General features: G+C 42.3%; 1 protein-coding gene across 2 annotated transcripts in view; it reads right to left on the bottom strand.

The window, feature by feature from the left end:
• Positions 1 to 12,630, bottom strand: part of ZYX (zyxin) — a 30,900-nt gene that overhangs the window by 2,553 nt on the left and 15,717 nt on the right. For both annotated transcript variants that reach the window (XM_075842885.1, XM_075842886.1), the window contains exons 6-8: positions 6,672 to 6,841; positions 1,997 to 2,175; positions 254 to 374 (exon numbers count right to left, since the gene is read on the bottom strand). In XM_075842885.1, the coding sequence (XP_075699000.1) occupies positions 254 to 374; positions 1,997 to 2,175; positions 6,672 to 6,841 (470 nt within the window). The remainder of the gene's footprint in view (positions 1 to 253; positions 375 to 1,996; positions 2,176 to 6,671; positions 6,842 to 12,630) is intronic.

Raw genomic sequence — 12,630 nt, 5'->3', positions numbered from 1 at the left:
CAACACTCAATGCCAAGCAGCAGCCACAAAAGCAAGTACAATTTTATGAACACCGAGAAAAAAAAAAAAAAATGAATATAAAAAGTTTTAGCACATGAATTATTCATTGACCAGTAAGAATTTAGTTTTCGTTCTTTAGTTATAGGGTAGTGGAGAAGTATCTACCCATATATGATCAACATTAAAAGCAATCAAAACTGATAGGGCAAGGGTACAGAGAAGAACAGCGCCATCTATCACGAAAAAACCTCACCTCACACTTGTAGCACATCATATGGAAATTCTTCTCCAGTGCCACCACTCTTACGGTCTCATCCCGCCCAGGTTCTGGGGCAATTGGTTCTCCACAGACCGAGCAGCGAGGAGCGTACTTCCTAAACACAACAAAAATAGGCAAAGGTAATATAAGCAATCAAGTCGCATTAGACGTAGGTATTGAAAATGGATCCACCGAGAAGAGAACAAGAGCAATTCCATAGAATACATCCTGTAATGTAACATTGCGGAGCACCCACTTGGTGCCCTCACAGACCACGTGTAGGGGTGCTGGTGAAAGAACTAGTGAGCAATCTACTAAAAGTGAAGAAAGAGTAGTCAGCAATAAGACAAATACATCTGACTACATCATCTTTTTATAGAGAACCTTCATGAGGAAGAGGGTAAAGCACCGAAACAGGAGAAGGCGGAAACCAAATGGAAACATCTAAATGTAGATACAACATATGCGTTACAGGCATAATATAGGCAAATGTTTATTTTCACAGATAACGCATGTGATATAGACACTGATGATTTTTGCTTAGTGAAAAAGATACAATTTACACAATGTGAGCTCTGACGCTACAATATAGGAGTGCTGCCATAACATTGGCACTGCCTTGATAACACCAGTTGCAAGCTATATACACCGTCGAGTCCCATTATTATGAGCAGCAACTAATATCCAGAGTGACCGCCGTGTGCAGCACTGACAGCAGTAGACGGGCGGGGAGTGATCAATAAGGTGCTGGTCGATGGTCTCCGGTACGCGATCTACAACGATGGATTCATAGCCAAATTGCTTCAGAGCCGTCCACATGGATGAGTGGGCCAGAAAATGCCATGAAATAATCCCCCAGAACATAACGCTGCCGCCACCGGCTCGTGTTCTTCCAGCAATGGCTGCCGGGTGTTTGTTTTGCGGTTTCTTGCCTGACACGCCAACGTCCAGCCGTTCCATGAAGCAGAAAACGTGACTCATCAGAGAGACGACACTTTACCAATCATCGGTGGCCCAATTCCAATACTGCCGCGCAAATGGAAGCCTTTTTTTCCGCTGCCCCTTTGTTACACAGGAGCAGTGACCATCCGTCAGCTTCAGACCCCCATACGCAGTAGGAGTCGCTGAACTGTTGTATTAGACGCACGTCTGGTCGCCACCTGGTTGATTTTCACGATGAGCTGCTCCACTGTAGCGGGTCATTCGGCCCTCGCGCACCCTCGTAGCTGACGTTCACCCCTCACATCAATGGCGCGCGGTGCTCCGCAATTTCCACGTTGGTTTTTTACAATGGTGCCATTTGCCCACTCATGATGCATGGTCACCACAGCAGCACAAGAACAGTTCACGGACTGAGCTATGTGAGAAATACCGACACCCTTGGTCTGAAAGACAATAATCAGCCCTTTTTGCAACTCTGATAAAATCGCCCAATTTACCCATGACAACGAGTGATATGTGATGAGACCGCCCATCACACACCTTATATACCCACCAGCCCCCGACACATCACTGCCTTCATGGGCTACGCGCTGCCAATATCGAAAGTAGGAGGTGGTCATAATAATGTGACTCGACTGTGTGTATGAACAGAGGTATAACAGCGGTCGTTAATAATATTACCGGTATAATATGAGCAGGACATCGGGAATGTTTTCACATATAACATGAGCACGGATAGGATGTAGGGCATTTCAGCCCTATATAAAATAGTAGGATTGGTTTGGCCAAACTGACCTGTGGTAATCGACCACGCAGAACGGCAAGTTATTCTGATCCACAATGAAAGGCTCTCCCTGGAGTGGGCGACTGCAGACAGCACAGGTGAAACATTCTGGGTGATAGGATTTACCCATGGCTTTCAGCAAACGTTCTGCGATCTTCTTCTCACACACCGCACAGCGCTCTAGTGTGTCCTAGAAGAGAGGCACCCTACATTAGATAAACAGCATTGTTGTGTGTTTTGGAAGAGAGGCACCCTACATTACACACAAAGCATTCTAATGTGTCCTGAGAGAGAGGCATCCTACATTACACACAAAGCATTCTAATATGTTTTGGAAGAGAGGCACCCTACATCACACACAAAGCATTCTAATGTGTTTTGGAAGAGAGGCACCCTACATTACACACAAAGCATTCTAATATGTCCTGGAAGAGAGGCACCCTACATTACACACAAAGCATTCTAATGTGTCCTGAAAGAGAGGCACCCTAAATTACAAACAAAGCATTCTAATATGTCCTGGAAGAGAGGCACCCTACATTACACACAAAGCATTCTAATGTGTCCTGAAAGAGAGGCACCCTACATTACACACAAAGCATTCTAATATGTCCGGGAAGAGAGGCACCCTACATTACATACAAAGCATTCTAATGTGTCCTAGAAGAGAGGCACCCTAAATTACAAACAAAGAATTCTAAATGTCCTAGAAGAGAGGCACACTACATTACAAAGAATTCTAAATGTCCTAGAATAGAGGAACACTACATTACACACAAAGTATTCTAATGTGTCCTAGAAGAGAGGCACCCTACATCACACAAAAAGCATTCTAATGTGTCCTAGGAGAGAGGCACCCTACATTTACACACAAAGCATTCTAATGTGTCCTAGAAGAGAGGCACCCTACGTTACACACAAAGCATTCTAATGTGACCGGGAAGAGAGGCACCCTACATTATACACAAAGCATTCTAATGTGTCCTAGAAGAGAGGCACCCTACATTACACACAAAGCATTCTAATATGTCCTGGAAGAGAGGCACCCTACATTACACACAAAGCATTCTAAAATGTCCTGGAAGAGAGGCACCCTACATTACACACAAAGCATTCTAATGTGTCCTGAAAGAGAGGCACCCTAAATTACAAACAAAGAATTCTAAATGTCCTAGAAGAGAGGCACACTACATTACACACAAAGCATTCTAATGTGTCCTAGAAGAGAGGCACCCTACATTACACACAAAGCATTCTAATGTGTCCTAGAAGAGAGGCACCCTACATTACACACAAAGCATTCGAATGTGTCCTAGAAGAGAGGCACCCTACGTTACACACAAAGCATTCTAATGTGTCCTAGAAGAGAGGCACCCTACATTACACACAAAGCATTCTAATGTGACCGGGAAGAGAGGCACCCTACATTATACACAAAGCATTCTAATGTGTCCTAGAAGAGAGGCACCCTACATTACACACAAAACATTCTAATATGTCCTGGAAGAGAGGCACCCTACATTACACACAAAGCATTCTAATGTGTCCTGAAAGAGAGGCATCCTACATTACACACAAAGCATTCTAATGTGTCCTAGAAGAGAGGCACCCTACATTACACACAAAGCATTCTAATGTGTCCTAGAAGAGAGGCACCCTACATTACACATAAAGCATTCTAATGTGTCCTAGAAGAGAGGCACCCTACATTACACACAAAGCATTCTAATGTGTCCGGGAAGAGAGGCACCCTACATTACACAGAAAGCATTCTAATGTGTCCGGGAAGAGAGACACCCTACATTACACACAAAGCATTATAATGTGTCCTGAAAGACAGGCACCCTACATTACACACAAAGCATTCTAATATGTCCTGGAAGAGAGGCACCCTACATTACACACAAAGCATTATAATGTGTCCTGGAAGAGAGGCACCCTACATTACACACAAAGCATTTTAATATGTCCTGGAAGAGAGGCACCCTACATTACACACAAAGCATTATGTGTCCTAGAAGAGAGGCACCCTACATTACACACAAAGCATTCTAATGTGTCCTGAAAGAGAGGCACCCTAAATTACAAACAAAGAATTCTAATGTCCTAGAAGAGAGGAACCCTACATTACACACAAAGCATTCTAATGTGTCCTAGAAGAGAGGCACCCTACATTACACACAAAGCATTCTAATGTGTCCTGGAAGAGAGACACCCTACATTACACACAAAGCATTCTAATGTGTCCTGGAAGAGAGACACACTACATTACACACAAAGCATTATGTGTCCTAGAAGAGAGGCACCCTACATTACACACAAAGCATTCTAATGTGTCCTGAAAGAGAGGCACCCTACATTACACATAAAGCATTCTAATGTGTCCTAGAAGAGAGGCACCCTACATTACACACAAAGCATTATAATGTGTCCTGGAAGAGAGGCACCCTACATTACACACAAAGTATTATAATGTGTCCTGAAAGAGAAGCACCCTACATTACACACAAAGCATTCTAATGTGTCCTAGAAGAGAGGCACCCTACATTACACACAAAGCATTCTAATGTGAACGGGAAGAGAGGCAACCCACATTATACACAAAGCATTCTAATGTGTCCTAGAAGAGAGGCACCCTACATTACACACAAAGCATTATGTGTCCTAGAAGAGAAGTACCCTACATTACACACAAAGCATTCTAATGTGTCCTGAAAGAGAGGCACCCTAAATTACAAACAAAGAATTCTAATGTCCTAGAAGAGAGGAACCCTACATTACACACAAAGCATTCTAATGTGTCCTAGAAGAGAGGCACCCTACATTACACACAAAGCATTCTAATGTGTCCTGGAAGAGAGACACCCTACATTACACACAAAGCATTCTAATGTGTCCTGGAAGAGAGACACACTACATTACACACAAAGCATTATGTGTCCTAGAAGAGAGGCACCCTACATTACACACAAAGCATTCTAATGTGTCCTGAAAGAGAGGCACCCTACATTACACATAAAGCATTCTAATGTGTCCTAGAAGAGAGGCACCCTACATTACACACAAAGCATTATAATGTGTCCTGGAAGAGAGGCACCCTACATTACACACAAAGTATTATAATGTGTCCTGAAAGAGAAGCACCCTACATTACACACAAAGCATTCTAATGTGTCCTAGAAGAGAGGCACCCTACATTACACACAAAGCATTCTAATGTGAACGGGAAGAGAGGCACCCTACATTATACACAAAGCATTCTAATGTGTCCTAGAAGAGAGGCACCCTACATTACACACAAAGCATTCTAATATGTCCTGGAAGAGAGGCACCCTACATTACACACAAAGCATTCTAATGTGTCCTGAAAGAGAGGCACCCTACATTACACGCAAAGCATTATGTGTCCTAGAAGAGAGGCACCCTACATTACACACAAAGCATTCTAATGTGTCCGGGAAGAGAGGCACCCTACATTACACAGAAAGCATTCTAATGTGTCCGGGAAGAGAGGCACCCTACATTACACACAAAGCATTCTAATGTGTCCTAGAAGAGAGGCACCCTACATTACACACAAATCATTCTAATGTGTCCGGGAAGAGAGGCACCCTACATTACACACAAAGCATTCTAATGTGTCCTGAAAGAGAGGTACCCTACATTACACACAAAGCATTCTAATGTGTCCTGGAAGAGAGGCACCCTACATTACACACAAAGCATTCTAATGTGTCCTAGAAGAGAGGCACCCTACATTACACACAAAGCATTCTAATATGTCCGGGAAGAGAGGCACCCTACATTACACACAAAGCATTATGTGTCCTAGAAGAGAGGCACCCTACATTACACACAAAGCATTATGTGTCCTAGAAGAGAGGCACCCTACATCACACACAAAGCATTATGTGTCCTAGAAGAGAGGCACCCTACATTACACACAAAGCATTATGTGTCCTAGAAGAGAGGCACCCTACATTACACACAAAGCATTATGTGTCCTAGAAGAGAGGCACCCTACATTACACACAAAGCATTGTAATGTGTCCTAGAAGAGAAGGAACCTACATTAAATGGAGCACTATTTGCATATTCGCATACATTCACTCTTATTCCTGCACCGGTTTCCCCCATGTCTTGCTTGTTTTTAACCGGAAGCTGCACATTTTCCTTCTCCTGCGGACTAGTGGAACAGACCTAAACAAGCTCGTGTAGTATTTATGCATGTATTATATTATGCAGCAGATAGAGCTTCCTGTGACTACTTCCCCATACGAGTACGTATGTAGTTACAGGTGTTGGTCACCCAGACAGGAAGACAAGTAGTTGCTAGGCGACATAAATGAAGAACCCCTTCATAATATAGTAAAAGTAGCAGCAAAAATAATATTAAATAAATACAATGGTATGAATACTTACTACACTAAGTGTATGCAGCTACAGCATTAGATTTTGGATTCATGGGCATTTTCCTTGTAGGATAGCCGGGACTTGACACAAATAGTCTTCCGAATTCCAAGTTTTACAACATACTGGATAAGATATTGGTATAATCTAGATTTCAAGGGTTAATGGTTTGTAACATGAGCAGATGATGGGTCATCCCATCAATCTGTAGGACACTATGACCAAATGACACATGCCCCTACGGCATAAGACCCAGTGGACTATTTCTCGACTCACCTGGTAACAATCTTCACAGAGAGGCCGCGCTTCACACTCATAGTACTGCTGGCCTTGTAGCTGCTGGTCACACTTGGAACAGGTGAAACAGTGGACGTGGTACAAGTGCTCTCCGGCCCTCACCACCGTCTCTGTCCGGGACAATCCCTGGCCACATAATTTACAGCGATCTACAAAAAGAGCAAGAAAAGACAAGAAACTATGAGTTCATAATCAAGAGGTCCACCTTTTGGTAGGACTAGCTTTAGGGGTGGCAAACTGGGCAACTGCCCAGAGCCCTTGTTTCCTAGGAAGGCACCAAATATAGGAACCAAAAGGAGAAAACTAAAAGCACCCAGTATTAATCAGAGGTCTCCGGTGGTAATAATTGGAAAATGAATTGTAGTATTATGTGAGAATTACATGGGAGTATAATGTGGGCTCTTGAAAAGACACTACATTACACACAGCTCTCTGATGTGTCCTGAAAGAGAAACAACCTACAATATGCAGAGCACTCTGTCCTGAAAGAGAAACAACCTACAATATGCAGAGCACTCTGTCCTGAAAGAGAAACAACCTACAATATGCAGAGCACTCTGTCCTGAAAGAGAAACCACCTGCAATATGCAGAGCACTCTGTCCTGAAAGAGAAACAACCTACAATATGCAGAGCACTCTGTCCTGAAAGAGAAACCACCTGCAATATGCAGAGCACTCTGTCCTGAAAGAGAAACAACCTACAATATGCAGAGCACTCTGTCCTGAAAGAGAAGCAACCTACAATATGCAGAGCACTCTGTCCTGAAAGAGAAACAACCTACAATATGCAGAGCACTCTGTCCTGAAAGAGAAACCACCTGCAATATGCAGAGCACTCTGTCCTGAAAGAGAAACAACCTACAATATGCAGAGCACTCTGTCCTGAAAGAGAAGCAACCTACAATATGCAGAGCACTCTGTCCTGAAAGAGAAACAACCTACAATATGCAGAGCACTCTGTCCTGAAAGAGAAACCACCTGCAATATGCAGAGCACTCTGTCCTGAAAGAGAAACCACCTGCAATATGCAGAGCGCTCTGTCCTGAAAGAGAAACCACCTGCAATATGCAGAGCACTCTGTCCTGAAAGAGAAACAACTTACAATACGCAGAGCACTCTGTCCTGAAAGAGAAACCACCGGCAATACGCAGAGCACTCTGTCCTGAAAGAGAAACAACCTACAATACGCAGAGCACTCTGTCCTGAAAGAGAAACCACCGGCAATACGCAGAGCACTCTGTCCTGAAAGAGAAACAACCTACAATACGCAGAGCACTCTGTCCTGAAAGAGAAACAACATGAAATATGTAGAGCACTCTGTCCTGAAAGAGAAACAACATGAAATATGTAGAACACTCTGTCCTGAAAGAGAAACAACCTGCAATATGCAGAGCACTCTGTACTGAAAGAGAAACAGCCTGCAATATGCAGAGCACTCTGTCCTGAAAGAGAAACAACCTACAATATGCAGAGCACTCTGTCCTGAAAGATAAACAACCTGCAATATGCAGAGCACTCTGTCCTGAAAGAGAAACAGCCTGCAATATGCAGAGCACTCGGTCCTGAAAGAGAAACCGCCTGCAATATGCAGCGCACTCTGTGTCTTGGAAGAGAAGCATCCTGCATTACAGGTAGCAATCTGATGTGTCCTCAAATAAAGGCAATGTACAATACGCACAGCACTCTAATGTATCCTGAGAGAGACAGAATCTGCATTATACAGCACAGCCTTTTAGCGCTGTCTTCCCACGCTTCCTAATGAAACAGAACTAAACAAGCCTATGTAGCATGGAGAGGAAGTCTATTATGCAGCAGATAGGGCTTCCTGGTGGTGACTGGTGGTATTACTTGAAACTGTACTGTATTATGTGGAAATCTCATGGAGTATTAATATTAATTACTGCATATTATTTGGACAGTAGTATGATGTGGGCTGTATATGCAGTATTATCTTGGCAGAATATGATGGAATTATGTGGGCTGAAAAAAAAAAAAAAAAAAAAAAAAAAAGGAGGAAAATGTATCACCATCTACATAAATGTCCACACATACACATAAATGGCACTATTCCAGCCAGGGTGTAGATATTGATGTGGATGGTGAATTTAACCCTCGTGATGATATATATATATATATATATATATAAAATCTCCATCAAGTTCATTTATGGAGGGGAAAGAGAACATGGATGGAAGGAGGAAGGGGAACATCTTACAGTTTCGTTTCCACCAATTAATCCAGAGGAAGGCAAAAAAAATAAAAAAGCTGATTTGTCCTAATGGGAGGACAAGCCCTCGTGTCGATCGGACTGGATTAACTTTCATACAAGGGTTTATTGTATAAACATAAGTATTGATGTTGTTTAGTTTCAAGGAATCATCTCAGCCTTTCCTGAAGAAATCACCCATTTTTGCCAAGACCAGCTCCAGAGGTGACTACTATTCCTCAGCTTCACTGCTCTTACAGTAAAGAAGCCTGGTCACCTCTGGAGATTGAGCTATTTATTTCTCCAGCCGGAGAATATGTAGGATGTCCTCCCCTTAGATATCTCTTCTCAAGACTAAATACATTACTTTCTACGAAACTAAGGTTCTCCATGCTATTGAAAAGGGTGAAATCCGCTGGAAAACCTCAGAAACAGAATGATCATGCTTTGGATTTGAAAATGCAGCATGCTCCAATATCCATGCGGAAAATTTTCACAGCATGCGGATGAGATATTTGTTTAAATCTCATCTACATGGATGGGACTGTAATCTGCTGCAGTTTTTTTCCACGTATTAAGTGGCCATTTTGGCTCTTCCTTGTACCTTTTCCAACTCTAGGGCATCCTTTCTGTCAACCGCACCCAGAACTGAACTGTATATTTTGGAGGAGGCCGTACGAACACTTTATAAAGAGATAATATTATGCACCTGTCCTGCGAGTCAATGCTTCTTTTTAAAAACACGACAATATCCTGCTGGCTTTAGAATCAGCTGATTGACATTGAGCGCACTTTATGTAAACTATGTATCTGTAAGACTAGTGGTCAGACACCAGTCCCCGACAACTTGTTATGACTTTATTATTGCATTATCGTTATTACATCGTTGTTTTCATATGGCGACCTGCGCACCAGTTTTCCTTCGAGTCCTAACTGGTTTGTATTAAAATAATTACCAGCACCGGTAATTGGCCCAGATTCCTTATACAATTCACATGTCACAAAAATGTAAGAATTATTTCTTTAACAGATAATCCGTGTGAGAATGGGAATAACTAAAACTATTATAAGTTTTATGGCTGGACAAACCTAATCCATGTGTTTATTAACCCCATAACTACCAATTATACAATGTCTGGACAGATTTAAAGTGAAGCTCCACCTTTCATTAACATTGGCCCAATATAAAATCAGCAAATCTAAAATGCAGTTTATCTTCATTAGTTTTTTAAATGTTTTTGTTGTCTTTACTTCTTTTCACCTTCATTTTTTTCAAAAGAAAAAAAAAAATTGTTCGAACATGGGAATCATCAGCAAGCTGCTGTTGACTGATGTGTTAATGAAATGGGCTGCAGGGATAATACGAAAATCACATGTATACAAAACGCAAGTATTAGTTACTCATATATTGTAATAATGCAGAATATTGGGAAATCTAATAACTAAATGTAGAAAATACACACACAAAAACCAAAAAGTGGTTCTCCTCTTAAAGGGTTTGTCTCAAAAGAGATAACCCCCTCAGGTAATTTTGCTGTGGGAAGGCGCGACCAACCAACCAACCAGGCATTTGTAGTATTACATGGTGGATATTCAATTAAATGGCCAGACAAAACGGTAGCCGCTCTCACACAGTAGTTCTCCCATCTGGTTCGTAGGAGGGGTTCTGAGTGGGTAAACCTCTCTATGGTATCCATATGGCCTATTAGGGCATATGGACAGGGGGTGTATTCATAAGAAAACCCCTTAATATCTTCCTCTGTGAGAAAAGAACAAAAAAAATATTCTATAGGTGTCCCAGAAGATCAGCTATTTCCCGCTCTTCCTTCTCACATACTGGTCTTTGGCTGTGAGGCAACTGGCTGTAGCAGGAGCCCTGCCCCACTCCTTTGTCTGCAATAGATCGGGAATGATTAACCTCTGTCCCTCTGCTAAGCCCCATCCCACCAGCTGTCTGCCACCTGAAAATGGAAGAGATCAGGAGGAAATTAAAGTTCTCTGATCATATCGGAGAACTGATATCCCCGTATCAATCAGCAGCAGCTACCCTGCTTGCTGATGATTTCCAGATCACAATAGATTTTGTTTCTATAGGAAACAAAGAATTAACTGGAAAAATAAGTGGAGGACTGCAAAGTAACAAAAATACTTTTCCAAGTAGATGGATATTACATTTAGGGACATCAGAGGCAATCAAAATCCAAGGTGGCGCTCTACTTTAAAATAGGTCAATTTAAAAACATGCATTTCACTGTGGTTTTGTTTATTTTGCTAATGCAACAGCCTTAAAGTCTTAATTTTTTAAAAAAAAGGATATAACCAAAATACATTTTTATATATATATATATATATACACACACACACACACACACACACACACACACACATATATTTATAGTTTTGTTTAAAGAGGCTCTGTCACCAGATTTTGCAACCCCTATCTGCTATTGCAGCAGATAGGCGCTGCAATGTAGATTACAGTAACGTTTTTATTTTTAAAAAACAAGCATTTTTGGCCAAGTTATGACCATTTTTGTATTTATGCAAATGAGGCTTGCAAAAGTCCAAGTGGGCGTGTATAACGTAAAAGTCCAAGTGGGCGTGTATTGTGTGCGTACATCGGGGCGTGTATTATGTGCGTACATCGGGGCGTGTTTACTACTTTTACTAGCTGGGCGTTCTGACGAGAAGTATCATCCACTTCTCTTCACAACGCCCAGCTTCTGGCAGTGCAGACACACAGCGTGTTCTCGAGAGATCACGCTGTGATGTCACTCACTTCCTGCCCCAGGTCCTGCATCGTGTCAGCCACATCGGCACCAGAGGCAACAGTTGATTCTGCAGCAGCATCAGCGTTTGCAGGTAAGTCGATGTAGCTACTTACCTGCAAACGCTGATGCTGCTGCAGAATCAACTGTAGCCTCTGGTGCCGATGTGGCTGACACGATGCAGGACCTGTGAGTGACGTCACAGATCTGCACTGCCAGAAGCTGGGCGTTCTGAAGAGAAGAGGATGATACTTCTCGTCAGAACGCCCAGCTAGTAAAAGTATTAAAAACGCCCCGATGTACGCACCTAATACACGCCCACTTGGACTTTTACTTTAAACACGCCCACTTGGACTTTTGCAAGCCTCATTTGCATAACTACAAAAATGGTCATAACTTGGCCAAAAATGCTCGTTTTTTAAAAATAAAAACGTTACTGTAATCTACATTGCAGCGCCGATCTACTGCACTAGCAGATAGGGGCTGCAAAATCTGGTAAAGCAGATTGAAAAGAAACATTAAAAAAAAATATATATTTATAAATAAAATGTGTCTTTCTGCTCGTCTTCACTCATCCACTTGAGAGTTTATGAAGATTGACTCCCATAAGCAGCGAGTGAAGAATCCTTGTAAACAGATAAATAACCCATATTCTATTAATGAGAGGAGCCGAGTTACTCTATATCCCATACAACTCAAAAGACTCAAAACGTACCAAAGTGTCTCCCCAGTAGAAACATCGAAATGGAAACATCGTTGGGTGCCAAACTGGTTAATATGGAGACAATGGAACTTTACGAAATTAGGGTTATTCATCCTGGCCCTCCTTCCCATCCAAAAACTACTCTTGACCAGACTAACATAGGACTGGAATAGGTGCAGGCAGTACATTGCGGAGCCCGGTCTTCACACAAGCTCCTATTGAGCTGCCACGGTGGCATGGTTTGCAGCTGGCAGATCTTTG

The sequence above is a fragment of the Rhinoderma darwinii genome, chromosome 11, assembly GCF_050947455.1.
Source record: "Rhinoderma darwinii isolate aRhiDar2 chromosome 11, aRhiDar2.hap1, whole genome shotgun sequence".
Taxonomy (NCBI): domain Eukaryota; kingdom Metazoa; phylum Chordata; class Amphibia; order Anura; family Rhinodermatidae; genus Rhinoderma; species Rhinoderma darwinii.
Note: the sequence above shows the minus strand (reverse complement) of the source record. Positions and strands in the feature narration are given on the sequence as shown.